The following is a 20,157-nucleotide window of genomic DNA, read 5'->3' on the forward strand; positions in this document are numbered from 1 at the left end:
TTTTTTTGTATTAAAATCGTCTTTTTTATTTAAAATTTTAATTTAATTTCTAAACTACCCCTGCTTTAAAAAAGAGTAAGTATTGTTTTGGTCCCTAACGTTGAGGTTGAAATCGAAACCGTCCCTCATCTAATTTTCGATTTAAAATCGTCCTTAACCTTTTTTTTTCGTATTAAAATCTTCCTTTTTAATTTTTTTTGGACAAAAATACTCTCACCACTACCAACACAATTACCTCCTCCACCACTAGCACCACCACCAACACCAACACCACCGCCACAACTAGCACCACCACCACCACCAATACCAAGAAAGCAAGAAAGCAGAAGCAAGATGAGGCGGCTCCTCTCTCCCTCGCGATCCCCAACGGCGACGGCGGCTCCAAGCTTCGCCGCCGCTATCCCCCTCCCTGTCTCCCCTTCCCCCACCCCCACCCCGCGTCCTTCCCCCCTCCCCTCACGCGTTAAGAAGTTTCTTGGTGTTGATGGTGGTGGTGGTGGAGGAAGTAATTGTGTTGGTAGTGGTGAGGGTATTTTTGTCCCAAAAAATTAAAAAGGACGATTTTAATACGAACAAAAAAAAGTTAAGGACGATTCTAAATCGAAAATTAGATGAGGGCCGATTTCGATTTCATCCTCAACGTTAGGGACCAAAACAATACTTACCCCTTTTTTAAAGCAGGGTAGTTTAGAAATTAAATTAAAATTTTAAATAAAAATAACGATTTTAATACGAAAAAAACCGTTAAGGACAATTTTAAATAAAAAATTAGATGAGGGACGTTTCGATTCTAGCGATAAACTTTAGGGACCAAAATTATACTTACCCCTAATAATAACTAGCAAGATACTCGCGCAATGTGCGGACAAGACAAATGAAGACTATAATAACGTGAATGTAAAATATATTTGAAATATTATTTGGCATAAAAAATAAAAAAGCATTGATATTGTTCAAAAAAGTATATGAAAATTTTTAAGCAAACAAAAAAGATTACTATTAAAAAAAATGCTATAAAATATTATGTTAGGTTGTTATTCATAAGTGATTTATCAAAATATAAATGATGTTTTAAATTTTCTGCTATTTAACCCAAATATTAAAAATTAAAATAGTACTTAATTTATATTAAATTGCATTACATTATTTTTCTAAACACTAATAGTGCTCCTTTATTTTTTACAATAATTAACAATTTAAACATGTTTACATTCACCTCATAATTGTACTCTTTCTTTGTTTTATTCACGCAAACACGTAGATAAATTGTAATGTAGATAGAAAAAGTTAACACATTCAAAAAAAATATCAGTAATAATAAAAGTAATAAAAGTGATCAATTCAAGAGTAATCTGTTATTAAAAACTTTTACTTTAAATTAGAAAATATGTGATACTTTTTTCTTTTATATTTGTATCATGAAGTACTAAGTAATTAGTAACTTACATGAAATTTAAATAATTAAATAGGACTTGTTCCTACTCTGACCTAACGGTATGGCCCAGGTCCAAATACACTAAAAGACCCAATCCAAAGATTGGCCTTCGTTATTTACCGACCTCTTCAAAAGAGGTCGGACTTAACACAGACTTCTTTCTAAAGAAGTCGGGCTCAAGAGATAGCTGGCAGATAACACTTATTCAAATAAGTAACTGCCCCTAAAATCTCTCAACCCACTTCTAGAAGTCATATCCCAACAATCCCTAGATAAAAGGGACGGTTATCCACCTAAAAAGGTGGCACTACTCCAACGGTGGTTATTGGATCACCACTATAAATATCCTGACACCCCTCAGGTATCTCTAAGTTCCAATACATTCTAAACCTGCTTAACCCCATGCTGACTTAGGCATCGGAGTGTCTTTGCAGGTACCACCCCCCATCTCTTGGAACACACAACTCGGAGGCGGCTCCCAGACGTAAACCAAGTTGGAGACCACACTCCTCCAGCGCTTGGGCCTCAAACAAGTCCAACCACCGTCCGGTTCTAGGTAAGCCCCGGAACATTGGCGTCGTTGCCGGGGACCTGGAGCTCAACTCTTGATAATGGCGGATGATCAATAACATAGCCAGACAACCACTCGACATGAATAAGATGCAAGCATGTTAAAAAGAAGCTGGAATACAGTTTCTATGGATACCAGAAATCCCGTAAAAACTTCTCCCAATGGGCAGAGGATATCAAATAGGGATGATGATTCTACTTCTACAGTTAAATTGGATTAAAAGAGAAGAAAGCACCGTCCCAAGGCCATTGTAGAAAGCAAACCAAGATGAACTCGAAAGCCAATTGAATAAAAGAATTTTCAATTCAGAAAATTCAATTGGCAAAAGAAGTTACGTAAAAAAAAAAAGATGAACTCGAAAGCCAATTGAATAAAAGAATTTTCAATTCAGAAAATTCAATTGGCAAAAGAAGTTACGTAAAAAAAAAAAAGACGAACTCGAAAGCCAATTGAATAAAAGAATTTTCAATTCAGAAAATTCAATTGGCAAAAGAAATTACGTAAAAAAAAAGACGAACTCGAAAGCCAATTGAATAAAAGAATTTTCAATTCAGAAAATTCAATTGGCAAAAGAAGTTACGTAAAAAAAAGAGGAAAAGGGAACGTGACTAATCCCAACCTCTTCATGAAATAGGATGGACAATGACATCTGTGCCAACTTACAATCTCGGAAAAATCCATGATACCCACTCATGAAATGAAACAGTTGCATGTTCCAAATACACAGCATCAGCCAATTTGAACGCAACCCAATCCGACAACGGAGTGATGAATCCAGTTTTTTTTCAGTGGATTCACCTGTCAATTACAACAGTGAATAACACAAACAATTCTCATAGTACATCTTTCGTTGGTTGCTCACAAATTACATCACTGCCAATGAATATGGAAAGAAATATTCCTGTGGTAGAATTTGATGTTGTTTGCACACCAATAAAGATGGATGTCTTCCAGGAAGAAAACTGGAATCCGATAAAAAAAAAAGAAAGTCGGGGTGACAAAGGCCCAATCTTCATTGGAAGGAATGATGGTCAGACTTTTCTTCAAAAGTCGGATGAGCCGGGAGCTCACAAAGAAAATCCGACCTCTTTTAGAGAGCTCACGAATAAAAGGCCGACCTCTTTTAAAGGTCAGACTTTACAACAAGGTCGGACGAGTTGGGAGCTCACCAAAGAAAATCCGACCTCTTTTAGAGAGCTCATAAAGAAAAGTCCGACCTCTTTTTAAAAGGTCAGACTTTACAATAAGGTCGGATGAGTTGGGAGCTCACCAAAGAAAATCCGACCTCTTTTAGAGAGCTCATGAAGAAAAGTCCGACCTCTTTTTAAAAGGTCAGACTTTACAATAAGGTCGGATGAGTTGGGAGCTCACCAAAGAAAATCCGACCTCTTTTAGAGAGCTCATGAAGAAAAGTCCGACCTCTTTTTAAAGGTCAGACTTTACAATAAGGTCGGATGAGTTGGGAGCTCACCAAGAAAATCCGACCTCTTTTAGATCCCACGAAGAAAGTCCGACCTCTTTTAAAGGTTAGACTCTACAATGAGGTCTAAAACCTCATTGCTCAGAAGAATCCGACCTCTTTAGATCCGACAAGGAAAAAATCCGACCTCGTTGTGGAGTCTGTAAAAAATCCGACCTCTTTCACGATCAACTCTACAATGAGGTCAAAAACCTCGAAGAATATCAGAAAGAGATTCCAACTTCTTTGGAAAGATCATAGTCTACAATGAGGTCGAAAACCTCCAAGCTTAGAAAGAAAGTCCGACCTCTTTCCAAGTTTAGAAAGAAAAATTCGACCTCTTCTAAAGATCCAAGCTTATGAACATAATTTGACCTCCTTTGAGGATTCAAGTCTACAAATAAAAATCCGACTTCCTTTAAGAGCTTACAAAGAAAAGTCCGACTTCTTTCTTGAGGTACAACTTCGAGAACCAGATCCCAAGCATAAATGGCCATGAGAAGGTCATACGAAGAAATTTCTCAACTGACAACCTCGTCTTGATCCAAAATGACATCGGACCAAAAGCGGACGAAGAAAAGCCAACACCAAAATGAAAAGATCCAACAAAGTCACTTAAGACTTGAAAAAGAACTACTACAACATACTCAACTTACTCGAAAACAATCTACCTAGATTGTGCCATGTTTACAACAAAAGGGATACTACAGCTAGAAAGCGCACCTTACTCCTTAATGCACACTTTTTCTGACTTGAAGTGATGAGATCCAAAGGGGCGTAAGAAGTTATAAATGCAAATCGTGGTCCGACCTCAGTAAGCCACTTGTACTAAATCAAACTGGCAAGGGGCAAAGCCTAAAATGAATTGCACAAATAACTTAAGGACAATGTGATCATAATCAAACATCAACACGAAGAGGATGTAAACCCGACGTCACAACAATTTGTTTAAAACAAATTGAGAAAGGATGGCGATTTATAAGAATGCCTCCTCAAGCCAAGAGATAAGTATCCGACCTTACTAAGTTGACACAACAAGTATAAAACAAGTTATCCGACCTCCCAAAAAGAGAGTCCAAAATAACTTGTAAAAGTCACATAACAACAAATAGTAAGATTCAAGAATGGCATGACTGAATACTCGAGTCCGACTTTATGAAGCTCGACCTCGAGTAGGGGCACTAGCTTATCATGAAAGCTAAGTCCAAAATTATTAAAAACTAAAGACAACATTCTACAATGATGCTAAAGCACGAAAGAAGAACGTGACCCCCTTCCAGAAACCTGAGAGTAAACTCAGATAAGGAAAGAGCTCTTGAGACAAAGGATGGCTACGAGATTCGCCGCAAAAGACCTCATCTTGATAAGAAAAAATATCAGGCTACAGAGTTCGGGCGAATGAAAGCTGACAACAAAAAGGATAGGACCCTACAAGATTACTGAGATCTTAGGAAAAGGTTATTACAAGGTGACCGACTTAAACAGCACCGAGCTATCAAGGTCATGGCATGCTTGTAACATGAAAAGGTACTATAGCTAAAAGCGAACTCTACTCCCTGATGTACTCTTTTTCCAACTTCATGATTTTTTCCCAAAAATTAAAGGATTTTTTCTGAAGAAGGGTTTTTAACGAGGCATCGTAGTAGAGACTAAGGGATCATAGATAGTGAAAAACCCTTAGGAGCAATAAAAGTACCTTCGCAAATAAATAAAGATCTTTTATCTCTTATAAATTCCTTCTCGTTTTTCTTTCTTTTTACGAAACGCGCCGACTTAAGCTCGACAAAGCGTAAAAATCCCATGAACCGACCTAGATGGTCGTTAGGATAAAACGACGAGGTATAAGTCGGTGTAAAGAGGTTATAAAAGTCGATCGTAATAAACTCGGAAATTATCTGACTTACAAGTCGGAAAAACCGAGAAAAAAGGAAACGCATCGCAAAAATAACCTAAATCATAAGAGCTCAATAAATCAAAAATTGAGTATAAGGAATACCAAAAAGAGATCAGGAAACCTATTGAAAGCACTAAAGCAAAAGGCTGTCCCGAGTTGTTAAGGAAAACTTAACTTAAAGAAAGGGACAGACAGCCAAGAAAAAGGTTTTTCAAAACAAAGATCAAAAAGGTTTTTTCTAAGATTACTGAAATCTTAGAAAAGGGCTACTACAAAGTGTCTAACTTCGAGGGTGAAAAACTACCCAGGTCGCAACACACCTCCAACATAAGGAGATAAAATAATTCCTTATGAAAATTGATTTTCTACAATTAACACACACCAATTGAAGCTCGATAAACCCCGAAAATCACGGGCCGATCATATAGAAATCGCCTGGATGAAGCGACGAGGAACCAATTGGTGGAAAGAAGTTACATATGCAAATTGGAAAGAAAACACCTCGAAACAGCTCGGGCCAAACGGGTTGAAAAAGTTGTGTTTAGAACAAGTCGCAAAAGTAACTTAACTAAATATGCCCCTTGAGGCATAAATACGATCTAACAACTCGATCCACACGGATAACAAATGGATCATACAAAATCTCAAGCCCACAATCTCATCTCTACAAGTTCTAAAAATAAACGACCTAGTCGTATAAAATGGAACACTTTCACAAAAACAAGTTATTCCAAGAAAACTCGTTCTAGCATTCACAACAACATAAGGATAACTTAGATTAAACGAGTTATGCCAGTCAACCATATTTTCAACGAAATTGTGTTATGCACAAGTCGTGTCTATCTAAAAGCAAAGCTTTAAAAGTGATTTGCATCAAAATGAATCACTTCAACCAAATGACTCGTATAGAAACGAGTTAAAAAGGAAGGATTGTAAACGTTTTTGAACAAAATCGAAACGTAAAAACTATCCTCCAAAACAACTTGGATAAAACAAGTTGTATCATACACAAGGACGACAACCTTGTAAAAACTAGAAAGGGGAGGGAATAAGCATATAATCCCTTCACCTAAGGCGCCAATTTATGCTCGACAAAGCGCAAAAATCACAAGCTGGCCTTTTCAATGGTCGCTCGGATAAAGCGACGAGGTATAAATTGGTGTCCAATGGTTATAATACGGATTGATGATTTAAAACAACTCAAGCCCATGAGTTGAACAAAATCGAGTAAAAAATAACCATATGATCTAAGTAATTTGTATTAAAATAAATTGCGCAAAACAACTTGATATATAACGAGTTGTGCTTCAAAAAAGTGACTTGTATAAAAAACAAGTCATCTAGAAAACTCAGAATGAATGAGTTCAACAAAAAAAGGCTTCATTCGAAAATCCTTTCTGCTTGATTGCTCGAGTCCGACTTCATAAAGCTCGACCTCGAGCAGGGGCATAATGGATAAAGCAACAAAGTCTGATGGTTATAAAGATGATCTGATACTTTAAAAGGACTCAAAATAAACAATTTGTATTTGAAACAAGTTGTAAAGTCCTGAAAATAGCTCGAATTTAAATGAGTTGTATGAAATTAGATCAAGAAATAGCCACGTTTTAATTAAACGATTTGAAATAAAGCAAATCGTAAAACCTTAAAACTACTCGTATCAAACGAGCTAGACAAGGTTATACTAAAAAATAACTACAAGTCTCAAAACAAGTGATTTGTATTAAAACAAGTCATGCATCCTCAAAACAACTCGAACTGAACGAGTTGTACAAAATTAGGATAAGAAATATTTTCTGGTTAAGCACGATGTGCTAAAACCAGTCATACAAAGCCTACAAGCCTTAAATAACTCAGAAAGAACGAGTTGTACCAATCAGTCTTAGAAAAAAGACTTGGCCAAAAACAAGTCGTTTAAAGAGGGAAAAGTATTTATAGCACGCCAGGGGCATAAGGGTAAATTGACGCGATCATTAAAGAAACGCGCTGTTACCAATGTAACTGCTCCCACGTGTAAATGCGAAAACCCCAACAGACGCGATATTTGATTAGACTTGGCGGTTAAGAAATTTAAAATCACGTCAGTTTTAAAAATCACGTCAGCTACAGACCAAGTTCAATACTCGAATCCAACTCATAAGCAAAAGAGATTGGACTCGAGTAGGGGCACTGTTCCTACCCTGACCTAACGGTATGGCCCAGGTCCAAATACACCAAAAGGCCCAATCCAAAGATTGGCCTTCGTTATTCACCGACCTCTTCAAAAGAGGTCGGACTCAACACAGACTTCTTTCCAAAGAAGTCGGGCTCAAGAGATAGCTGGCAGATAACACTTATTCAAATAAGTAACTGCCCCTAAAATCTCTCAACCCACTTCTAGAAGTCATATCCCAACAATCCCTAGATAAAAGGGACGGTTATCCACCTAAAAAGGTGGCACTACTCCAACGGTGGTAATTGGATCACCACTATAAATATCCTGACACCCCTCAGGTATCTCTAAGTTCCAATACATTCTAAACCTGCTTAACCCCATGCTGACTTAGGCATCGGAGTGTCTTTGCAGGTACCACCCCCCATCTCTTGGAACACACAACTCGGAGGCGGCTCCCAGACGTAAACCAAGTCGGAGACCACACTCCTCTAGCGCTTGGGCCTCAAACAAGTCCAACCACCGTCCGGTTCTAGGTAAGCCCCGGAACAGGACTATAATAGACAAAATATATAAAACAAAAAATAATCTTATTAAATTGGAAAGGAAAGAAAAAGTGTTAATTGCTTCCTTGTCAAATTGACAATTATTATTGTTTTTAAAATAGGATTTGGCTATAAGTAAATCAAGTGCTTCCATGACCTCAAACAAATGCATCATCTAGAGAATAAATTTAAATTAAAAATAATAAAAAAAATCATAGCTACTAATAAAAAAATATCTATCCATTTACATTTTTTTGTATAAACTTATTTTTTGATAGTATTTATGTATATTTTCTTTTGGTGTCACATGCTGCCTAAACACTTCAACATTAAAAGGACATTTCTCTTTGATCTTTTTTTTTTCGAAATTATAGCCTTTGAAAAATCTTTTTTATTGAGATATAGAGAAATTACAATGCTCTTTTACAGGAATATTTGTCTTTTCTATATTTGTTAATATATATTTTCATAAGAATGAATATGTATATATCTCTTAATCCTGCTATATCCTTCTTTACTTTTAGAAAACTTAAATTCACATGTCTATTCTTTAATTGGCTAATAACTTTCGTAGTTTCACTATCATGCTAAACATTGTCAAAGTCAATACACATAATTTTAAAATAAGGGAACAAATCAATAGAAAAAATAGGAATTACAAATCTTGAAACTAAAAATCTATAAATTATTTTAAATAAGCTATTAAATTGAAGCAAATAGGCAATTTAAGCACAATCTTATTCATAACAGCACAACCTTTTTTTTAGTATATAAAACTCACTACATGAATCATGTAATGGCATTTAGAATTCAGCTCATAGTATACAGAAAAATTTTGTTAATGAACTTTGCACTAAACAAATATTAACTTGAGAAAAAGAAAAGTGTAGAGAAAGCCAATCTAAAGTAACAGTTTTCTTTCACTTTTCATCTTCTTTGGAAAAAATATGTTCATATATGGTAATTTCCTTCAGCTAAGTCGCGCAGATATTTTCCATGCTTGACAGAGATTATACTTCTAAAGTTTTTCCTTCTAAGTTGTTCACAATTTTCATGGTACATCAAAAAAGAAAAAAAAATGACTTCACAATAATCTAAAATCAGCACATGAAATCCATACATTCAATGTGATGAATTAGAAATAAAAAACTCTTTAACTTAATAAAAATATAAATCCACAGTTTAATAAGAATACATCTATGGTAAACACTGTTAAAGCAAAAATAATAAAAACTTAAAAATTTAGTGAGATAATTAGAATTAGATATTTGTCCTAAATCCTTTAATAAAATCACTAAATGAAATCAAGGAACTAAAAATTATTCATTCAAAGACAAAATTATATACTGATATTTGCACCTTATAAACATCTTTGCTACTCTGACAATTTTGGAAAGCAAAGTATTTTTCACCAACCTCTTTTATATAAAATAATCAAAATTAAAAAAAATCAACCATGGTTAGATTGAATTAAACTGAGTTTAGTGGTGTTACGGTGGGTAACCGGAGATTAAATAGATGGACGGCGTTGGGTGGCCCAAACGTATGAAGGAGGAGGACTCCGGATGGATCTGCAACTCGGGAGGCTCCGTCCGACTTGTTCGCGTGGATGAATGGGGGGGTGGTACCTGCAAAGACACTCCGATGCCTAAGTTAGCAAGAGTGTGAGCAGGTCTAGAGAGTATTGGGCCTAGAAATACCTGATAGGTGTCAGTGTACTTATAGTGGTGAGCCAATAACCACCGTTGGTGTAGTGCCGTATCTTTAGGATATTAACTGCCCCATTATCTTGGGGAGGTTAAGATATGGCTTTAGGAAGCGGTTAGAGAGATTTTAGGGGCGGTTACTCATTTGAATGAGTGTTTATCTGCCAGCTAATCTCATGTCCGACTTCTTTAGCGCAGGTCGGGATGAACACCGACTTCGTATGTGAAGGTCGGCGTCTAGTAAGGCTTAATCTATTGGATTAGGCCTTTTAATTGGACCTGGGCCCTTATCATTGGGCCAGGGTATGAACAGTGCCCCTACTTGAGCCCAAATTTTCTTTAAGTTTGGGTTCAAGTACTTATCTCGGGTTCGTAGTCGACTTGCTTGGAGGAAACATGGGTCTTAGAAACCGACGTGATTTTTGCGACCTTTTGTTTCTGACAGTTATGTCAATTCAAACGTCGTGTCCGTTGGGGAAGCGTTAAGGGCTTTGGTAACGGTGCAATCTCATTAATGACTGCTCCGCTTTTACCATTATGCCCCTTAGCGTGTTTATAAATACTTTCCCTCTCTTTCATTTTTCCGTTTCTGCAATCTTTCAAACTTCTTCTTTCCTTGCTCGTGCTGTATTCTTGTGTTCGAAGATTTCTATTCTCTCCAACCTTCATTTCTCGGATAAAGGTTAGTTTTATTTCTTTCGTGTCATGCTTCGTGTTTGCATGCTTTGTTTTGCGGGTGGATAGGTTGGTCTGTAGATCTTGGCTTCGTATCCCTTTCTTTAGGGATTGATTTTCTTTTTCTTTTTCCTTTTTGTAGGTTTCTGTCATCTTTTATATAGACAAAAAATGGCTTATGTAGACGTTCTTTCTCAGTGGGTTGATGATACGGTCCTTGGGGAGGAACCGTTGGTCGATGCTGAGTTTATCACTCATCTTCGTACTCATCACAGGCTCTGTACTTCGGAGGAGGACGAGCCAAAATATGAACTGATAATCCCGGGTCCGGAAGACCGAGTTTGTTTTGGGAGAGTTAATGAGGCGGCCCCTCATTTTTTCTTTATGTATGAATGTATGATCACCCGCTTGGGTGTTTTTCTTCCTTTCTCGGATTTCGAGATATCTGTTTTGCACCACTGTAAAGTTGCCCCTACTCAACTTCACCCCAATTCTTGGGGTTTTTTGAAGGTCTATCAGTTTATTAGCCACGCTCTGGACTTTCCGACCTCTTTGAGGATTTTCTTCTTTCTTTTTCATATGACTAAGCCCTTTAGTGGGCTAAACAACAAACAGCAGTGGGTATCCTTCCGAGCCATACAAGGTCGGAGGATTTTCACCCTTTTCGACGAATCTTTTCATGATTTCAAAAACTACTTTTTCAAAGTTCAAGCCGTAGAGGGTCACCACCCCTTTTTCCTTGATGAGCACTCCTCCCCTCGCTTTCCCCTTTATTGGTTGGCGGCCTCCCCTTGTGAGAAGTATGGTCTAGATGACCTTGACGAGGTGGAGGCGGCTATTGTGGAATTTTTCCGAGAAGCGTGGGGAAGGGCCCCCTACTTGGATACTAGGAAAATCCTTCAAGGAACGCCGACCTTTGTTCAATCTCATCTAGGTAGTGCATGTATTCCTTATTTCCGAGTTGTTTCTACCGACTTGAATGTTGCCGACTTATAACTGTTAGTTGTTTTTCTTGTAGATATGGCAAGGAAGAATGCTCAGGAGGCTTACCAAAGGGTCCAGGAGGCTAAAGCGAAGTCCCGAGCTAGGTCCGGGGGTGCCAGAGCAGTCGTCTCTCCTCCTCCTCCTCCTCCTCCTAGGAATGTGGGCACTCCCTCTCAACCCCTTATCATTTCTTCCTCAAGTTTGTCTCGACCACTCCCTTCTGCCCAACTACTCTCCGAGCCAGAGAAGAAGAAGCGCAAGACTTCGGAGTCTGGCTCTTCTTTGGGTGGTGAGGTTAAGGCGGATGCTCTTGCATTCGTCCGAAAGAACATCTATCCTTATATAAGCATGGACGATGCTTCTGTTCGGAACCACCTCACCGCTCTGGCCGAGGAGAGTTTTAGGGCGGCGGGTGTTTGTGGCAAACTTTTGGACATTTTTTAGAAGACTCCCCTCAGCTCTTTGGGGGCATCCTCGAAGGTTGAGGAGTTGGAGGGGAGGCTTCTTATTTATGAAAAACATCAGAAGGAGTTGAAGGAGGAGAAAGATGAATTGAGGAAGGAGAGGGATCACCTTAAGGAGGAGGAGGGTAAGCTGCGGGCTCAATGTACTTTGGAGGCAAATTTGAGGAAAACAGCACAAGACAGCTACCACAGTTTATTTCAAGATATTGTGGCTGTGAGGAAGGACTTGCTGAATTCTCGGAACGCATACGCCGAGTTGGAGGACTCTATCGCTGAGGGCACTGAGGAGTCTTGGAGAATTTTCCTGGAGCAAGTTAGAGTTATCGCTCCCGACTTGGATCTTTCTCCTCTACATCCTGACAAGGTAGTTATTGATGGCGCCATTGTTGATCCTCCTGTCCCCGAGGTTGTTTCCGAGTCAGATTTAAAGACTCGGGGGCAGAGGATTATTGAGTCTCCTCCTCGTTCCCGAGATGCTCCGAGTTCTTCAGCCATTCGTCTGACTTCCTCTTCAGCTCCTCCTCCTGGTCCTGGTGGTGGTGATTCCTCTACTCCTTTAAAGAAATGACTCCTATTTTTTATGGCTATATGGGGGCCCGGCCTGTGGGTCCCCCCTTTTTTAAACTTATGTTTGTGTTGGTGGTTTGCGAAAATAATTTCTTTTGGCCTTTTAAGGCCGTTAACAAAATACTTTGGCGAGCGCCCTTTTTGAATAAGGGTTTAACAAAGTACCCCTTTTTTGGATAAGGGTTTTAAGCTACCTTGTGCGTGTATGCTTTTCTAATTTTCCTGAATTCCCCTTAGCTTTTTCTTGAAAACCTTTCTTTTTGGATTGTTTGTTTTTCGTTGAGGACTTTCGGGTCGTCCTTTAAACTTCTCCTTAGGTTTTCCTATCTCTTTTTGTTATTCCTCATACTCAACTTTTGTTTTAGCGAGTTCTCATGACTTAGGTTATTTTTGCGATGCGTTTTTCTTCTACTCGGTTTTATACTCCGATCTACAGATCGAAGTGTTTCCAAGTTTTCCTACTCGGGGTCTCGTTCCGACTTATGAGTCGGGTTGGTTCCCGAGTTTTTACGATCGACTCATATAACCTCTTTACACCGACTTGTACCTCGTCGTTTTATCCTGACGACCATCGATTCGATTCATGGGATTTTCACGTTTTGTCGAGCTTAAGTCGGCGCGTTTCGTAGAAAGACTTAGAAAAATAAAGGAGGATATTATAAGAGATATTATAAATGAAAAAGATCTTTATTGATTGGGGAGGTACCTTCTTTTGCTACTAAGGGTTTTGATAGCCTATTCCCTTAGTCTCTACTATGATGCCTCGTTAAAAACCCTTCTCCAGAAAAAACCCTTTTTGGGAAAAAAATCATGAAGTTGGGAAAAGAGTACATCAGGGAGTAGAGTTCGCTTTTAACTATAGTACCTTTTTAAGTTACAAGCATGCCACGACCTCGGGAACTCGGTGCCGTTCAGGTTGATTATTTTATAATAACCTTTTCCTAAAACTTCATTGACTTTGTAAGGTCCCTTCCAATTTGCGGCGAGCTTTCCTTCTCCTGATTTGTTGACTCCAATGTCGTTTCTGATTAGAACCAAGTCATCCAGGGCAAATGTTCTTCGAATGACTTTCTTGTTGTACCTGGTAGTCATCCTTTGTTTCAATGCCGCTTCTTTTATTTGGGCACCTTCTCGGACTTCGGGGAGCAAGTCGAGCTCCTCTTTGTGCCCCTGTATGTTTCCGACCTCATCATGGAGAATTACCCTTGGGCTTTGCTCATTGATTTCTATTGGAATCATGGCTTCTACGCCATAGACTAATCTGAAGGGTGTTTCTCCTGTGGCGGATTGGGGAGTTGTCCTATAAGCCCATAGCACCTGAGGGAGCTCTTCAGCCCAAGCTCCCTTTGCTTCTTGTAGTCTCTTCTTGAGTCCTGCCAGTATGACCTTGTTAGCTGCCTCGGCTTGCCCATTGGCTTGTGGGTGTTCCACCGAGGTGAATTGATGCTTGATTTTCAGACTGGCTACTAGACTTCTGAAGGTGGCATCGGTAAATTGAGTACCATTGTCTGTGGTGATGGAATAAGGTATCCCATACCTTGTGATGATGTTTTTGTAGAGGAATCTGCGACTTCTTTGAGCGGTGATAGTGGCTAATGGTTCTGCTTCTATCCACTTTGTGAAGTAATCTATTCCCACGATCAGGTATTTGACTTGTCCTGGTGCGTGGGGAAAAGGACCTAGCAAATCCATTCCCCATTTTGCAAAAGGCCATGGAGAAGTAATACTGATAAGCTCTTCTGGTGGAGCTACGTGGAAATTTGCATGCATCTGACACGGTTGGCATCTTTTCACAAATTCTGTGGCATCTCTCTGCAAGGTCGGCCAATAGAATCCTGCTCGGATTACTTTTCTGGCTAGTGACCTTGCTCCCAGGTGGTTTCCGCAGATCCCACTATGTACTTCCTCCAACACCTCGGTGGTTCTTGAGGTCGGTACGCACTTTAGCAATGGCGTTGATATCCCTCTTCTGTAAAGGATATTTCTCACCAAAGTATAATGTTGCGCTTCCCTTCGGATCTTTTTAGCTTCTTTTTCCTCTTTAGGGAGGATGTCAAATTTCAGGTATTCGACTAAGGGATTCATCCATCCGAGGTTTAAACCGACTACCTCAAGTGTCTCTTGTTTATCTTCTGTTTTTGCTACCGAGGGTTCTTGAAGGGTTTCTTGAATCAGGCTTCTGTTGTTTCCTCCTGGTTTGGTACTTGCTAACTTGGATAGGGCATCCGCTCTGCTATTTAGATCCCGAGTTATGTGTTTGACCTCGGTTTCTGCAAAGCGTCCAAGATGCTCCAGGGTTTTTTCCAAGTACCTCTTCATATTAGGGTCTTTTGCCTGATATTCTCCGCTTATTTGGGAGGTCACCACCTGTGAGTCGCTGTAGATCGTCACCTTTGTAGCACCAACTTCCTCTGCTAACTTTAATCCGGCAATCAAGGCTTCATATTCTGCCTGATTGTTTGAAGCTGGAAATTCAAATTTTAAGGAGACCTCTATCTGGGTTCCTTTTTCATCTACCAATATTATGCCTGCGCCGCTTCCTGTTTTGTTGGAGGATCCGTCTACATAGAGTTTCCATGTAGTCGGCTTTTCCTCTTGTTCTCCTGCATATTCTGCAACGAAGTCGGCGAGGCATTGGGCTTTAATTGCTGTCCGAGTTTCATATCTCAAATCAAACTCGGAGAGCTCTATCGCCCACTGAACCATTCTTCCTGCAACATCCGTCTTTTGGAGGATTTGCTTCATGGGTTGGTTTGTGCGGACTCTTATTGTATGAGCCTGAAAGTAAGGTCGTAACCTTCGTGAGGCTATCACTAAGGAGTAGGCAAACTTCTCTAATTTGTGGTACCTTAGTTCAGGGCCTTGTAGGACCTTACTGATGAAGTAGACCGGGTGTTGTCCGACCTCGTCTTCTCTTATCAGGGCTGACGAGATAGCCCTGTTTGCTACGGATAGGTATAGGACGAGGTCTTTTCCCGGTATTGGTCGGGTCAAGATAGGAGGTTGGCTTAAGAACTTTTTGAACTCTTGGAACGCCTCCTCGCATTCCGGGGTCCATTCGAATTGGCATCCCTTCCTTAATAAGGAAAATAGTGGAAGGGATTTTAGTGCCGAGCCTGCCAAAAATCTGGAGAGGGCTGCAAGTCGGCCATTGAGCTGTTGAACCTCTCTCAAACAAGTCGGGCTTTTCATTTCTAAGACGGCTCTGCATTTATCGGGATTGGCCTCAATTCCCCTCTGTGTTAGCATGAACCCTAGAAATTTCCCTGCCTCGACCGCGAAGGCGCACTTTGCAGGATTTAGCCTCATCCCATGCGACCTTATAGTGTTAAAGACTTGTGAGAGGTCGGTTAAGAGGTCGACTTCTTCCTTGGTTTTTACTAGCATGTCGTCGACATATACTTCCATCAAGCTCCCTAGGTGGGGAGAAAACACTTTATTCATCAATCTTTGATACGTGGCTCCTGCATTCTTTAGTCCGAATGGCATGACCACGTAGCAATAATTGGCTCTCGGCGTGATGAAAGATGTTTTCTCCTGGTCGGGTTCATGCATCGGGATTTGGTTATATCCCGAGTAGGCGTCCATGAATGATAAGTATTGATACCCCGAGCTGGAGTCCACCAGGGTATCAATACTTGGTAGGGGATAAGGGTCCTTAGGACATGCCTTATTCAAGTCGGTATAGTCGACGCACATTCTCCATTTACCATTCTGTTTTTTGACTAGCACTACATTGGCTAGCCATGTTGGGTATTTGACCTCTCTAATAAAGCCGGCTTCCAGGAGCGCCTGTACTTGCTCTTCTACTATTAGGGCTCGTTCCGGGCCGAGCTTGCGTCTTCTTTGTTGCACGGGTCGGGACCCTGGGTAAACCGAGAGCTTGTGGGACATGAGCTCGGGATCAATCCCGGGCATGTCGGAAGCCTTCCATGCGGAGAGGTCAGAATTAACTCTCAGGAGTTCACCCAACCTTTGTTTTAGGGTTTCCCCTAGGTTGGCTCCTATGTAAGTGTTTTTTCCTTCCTCCTCTCCGACTTGTATCTCCTCGGTTTTTCCTCCCGGTTGGGGTCGCAGTTCTTCTCTGGTCCTTGTGCCGCCTAACTCTATGGTGTGGACTTCTTTGCCCTTTCCTCTCAGATTTAGGCTTTCGTTGTAGCACTTTCTTGCCAATTTTTTATCTCCCCTCACCGTTGCTATTCCTCCTGGGGTTGGGAATTTCATACAAAGGTGGGGAGTAGATACCACTGCTCCAAGGCGATTAAGGGTAGTCCTGCCGATTAAGGCGTTGTAGGCTGACCCTTCATCGATGACTATGAAGTCTATGCTCAGAGTCCTCGATTTTTCCCCTTTCCCAAAAGTGGTGTGAAGGGGTAAGAAACCCAGTGGTTTTATTGGCGTATCCCCTAATCCATATAGGGTGTCGGGGTAGGCTCTCAATTCTTTTTCATCTAACCCTAGCTTGTCGAAGGCGGGCTTGAAAAGGATGTCCGCCGAGCTTCCTTGGTCTACTAGGGTTCTGTGGAGATGGGCATTGGCTAGGATCATAGTTATCACCACGGGATCATCATGCCCGGGGATTATCCCTTGCCCATCTTCTTTTGTGAACGAGATAGTGGGGAGGTCGGGTGTCTCTTCCCCGACTTGATAGACTCTTTTGAGATGTCTTTTGCGAGAGGATTTAGCGAGCCCTCCTCCTGCAAACCCTCCTGAGATCATATGGATATGTCTCTCTGGAGTCTGCGGCGGTGGATCTCTTCTATCCATATCATCTCGCTTTCTTTTTCCGTGGGTGTCCGACCTTTCCATGAGATATCTATCAAGCCGACCTTCTCTGGCCAGCTTTTCTATCACATTTTTGAGGTCGTAACAGTCGTTGGTGGAGTGACCATATATTTTATGGTACTCGCAATAATCGTTGCGGCTTCCCCCTTTTTTATTTTTAATAGGTCTCGGGGGTGGCAGCCTTTCGGTGTGGCAAATCTCTCTGTATACATCCACTATAGAAGTTTTTAGAGGAGTATAAGAGTGATATTTCCTGGGCCTCTCGAGACCGAGTTCTTCCTTCTTCTTGGCTTCCCTTTCCCTCTCCTTAAATGAGGGAGGGGGTCCAGGTCGCCAACTCAAGTCTCTTAATTTTGCGTTCTCTTCCATGTTGATGTACTTTTCGGCCCTTTCTTGTACATCACTTAGAGAGACGGGGTGCCTTTTAGATATGGACTGTGAGAAGGGACCTTCTCTGAGCCCATTGACTAGCCCCATTATGACTGCCTCTGTGGGCAGGTCTTGGATCTCCAAACATGCCTTATTGAACCTTTCCATATAGGCTCGTAAAGACTCTCCGACCTCCTGTTTTATTCCCAGGAGACTCGGTGCATGTTTTACTTTATCTTTCTGAATTGAGAACCTCATCAAAAACTTCCTTGAGAGGTCTTCAAAGCTAGTGATTGATCTCGGGGGGAGGCTATCGAACCACTTCATCGCTGCTTTTGATAAAGTGGTCGGGAAAGCCTTGCATCTCGTAGCGTCGGAGGCATCAGCTAGATACATCCGACTTTTAAAGTTACTTAGGTGATGCTTAGGATCTGTGGTTCCATCATAGAGGTCCATATCAGGGCTTTTAAAGTTTCTCGGAACTTTTGCCCTCATTATGTCCTCGCTGAAAGGATCTTCTCCACCCGAGAGTTGGTCTTCTCGTTCGTCGCGGGAGTTGTGACTCTTGAGGGAGGATTCCAGCTGTAAGAGTTTTCTTTCTAACTCTTTTCGCCGCTCCATCTCCTCTTTGAGATACCTTTCGGTTTCCTTCTGTTTCTCCCGCTCTTGCTCCAATTGTTCCAGGCGGCTATGGACTAATCCCATTAATTCAGCTACGTGGGATGGTCCGTCTTTTTCTGATTCACGCCCCTCTGAGGAATTTACCTTCGGATTCTTCACTCCGGAGGTACCCTCTCTGTGTTGGTTGTTATCTTCCTGGTGTAGGGCCAGGTCTTCATCGTTATTACCTATGCCTAGATTCTCTTGTTCAGAATCTGTCTCCGCATGGCCTTCTTCGTGGGATCTGTCCGCCATCAATAGATGATCTCTCGGGTCCCCGGCAACGGCGCCAATGTTACGGTGGGTAACCGGAGATTAAATAGATGGACGGCGTTGGGTGGCCCAAACGTATGAAGGAGGAGGACTCCGGATGGATCTGCAACTCGGGAGGCTCCGTCCGACTTGTTCGCGTGGATGAATGGGGGGGTGGTACCTGCAAAGACACTCCGATGCCTAAGTTAGCAAGAGTGTGAGCAGGTCTAGAGAGTATTGGGCCTAGAAATACCTGATAGGTGTCAGTGTACTTATAGTGGTGAGCCAATAACCACCGTTGGTGTAGTGCCGTATCTTTAGGATATTAACTGCCCCATTATCTTGGGGAGGTTAAGATATGGCTTTAGGAAGCGGTTAGAGAGATTTTAGGGGCGGTTACTCATTTGAATGAGTGTTTATCTGCCAGCTAATCTCATGTCCGACTTCTTTAGCGCAGGTCGGGATGAACACCGACTTCATATGTGAAGGTCGGCGTCTAGTAAGGCTTAATCTATTGGATTAGGCCTTTTAATTGGACCTGGGCCCTTATCATTGGGCCAGGGTATGAACAAGTGGTATGTCCTTTCATGATGTGGATGTTAATTAAAGTAATAATAATATAGATTTCAAAGATTTAAAAAAACAATAAATAATGATTTCATTAATTAGAATATATCAAAGAATTGGTTCATGTACATAATTCAAAAAAAATTTGTGACCATCACTTAAGATCCTAACTTTAAAAGGATTTAGATAAACAATAACTTTCTATCAATAAATTTAGTCCTGTAAATAACCGATAGTTCATATTTACAATTTGTAAACAATCATGTTACTTAAATCAAACTTTTTCTTGGTCTAACATAAAAAAAACATATCAATCAAGGATCTATGTGAACTATCGAATTAATTCCTCCTATCAAGTTCAACTCTGGATCTATTGTAACATTTTCTAAAGTCTTTGAAATTGACGAAAAATATCTATTAATATGAAGATAGTATGACTTGCAAGTTGCAACTAAACTCATCCTACTAATATGTCTAATGAATTACAATAAAAAATAAATGCTAGAACTCATAAATAAAATGCTAACTATTCTTACTTTTTTGTAGATTTGGCCAACTGAAGATAAAATTTTGTATTTTAAAATATATATTTTTAATTATAAACTTATAATAAATTATTGTAATTACTTAAATTTCTTTTACTTTAACAAATAATTTGTATTTTATAGCAAAACGAAAAAAATTCTCTATAATTACTTTAACAAATAGTTCATGACCCCGATCATGTCATTAATAAAATTGTATGTATAAAGGATTTAAAAAGCTTCTATTTATGTGCATTCTTTTTGAAAAATCTTAAAAGCTTTTAATAATAATGATCACATTGGACTTTATACAATAATGCTAACAGTACAATAGATATAACAAAACACACCAAAAAAAGGGAATATGTCCAATTTTTTTACTCTTTTCTAAAACCAAGGGCTAATACTACTTTCCACCAAACTTCACAATAAATATGTAATCCTAATTAGTTCTAAATTTAAAATTTCTTATCTAGCATCCTTCGAAATTAACAATGCAAAGAACATCCATGCAAGTATGGAGTTACTCAGAGTTTATCAATGCTAAT

General features: G+C 40.1%; 1 protein-coding gene across 1 annotated transcript; it reads left to right on the top strand.

The window, feature by feature from the left end:
• Positions 1-333: 333 nt before the first annotated feature.
• On the top strand, positions 334-12,453 carry LOC130933736 (uncharacterized). The gene is made up of 3 exons (XM_057863355.1): positions 334-529; positions 11,456-11,715; positions 12,250-12,453. Exons 1-3 carry the CDS (start codon positions 334-336, stop codon positions 12,451-12,453), a joined length of 660 nt encoding a protein of 219 aa, XP_057719338.1.
• The last annotated feature ends 7,704 nt before the right edge of the window (positions 12,454-20,157 follow it).

The sequence above is a fragment of the Arachis stenosperma genome, chromosome 6, assembly GCF_014773155.1.
Source record: "Arachis stenosperma cultivar V10309 chromosome 6, arast.V10309.gnm1.PFL2, whole genome shotgun sequence".
Classification (NCBI taxonomy): domain Eukaryota; kingdom Viridiplantae; phylum Streptophyta; class Magnoliopsida; order Fabales; family Fabaceae; genus Arachis; species Arachis stenosperma.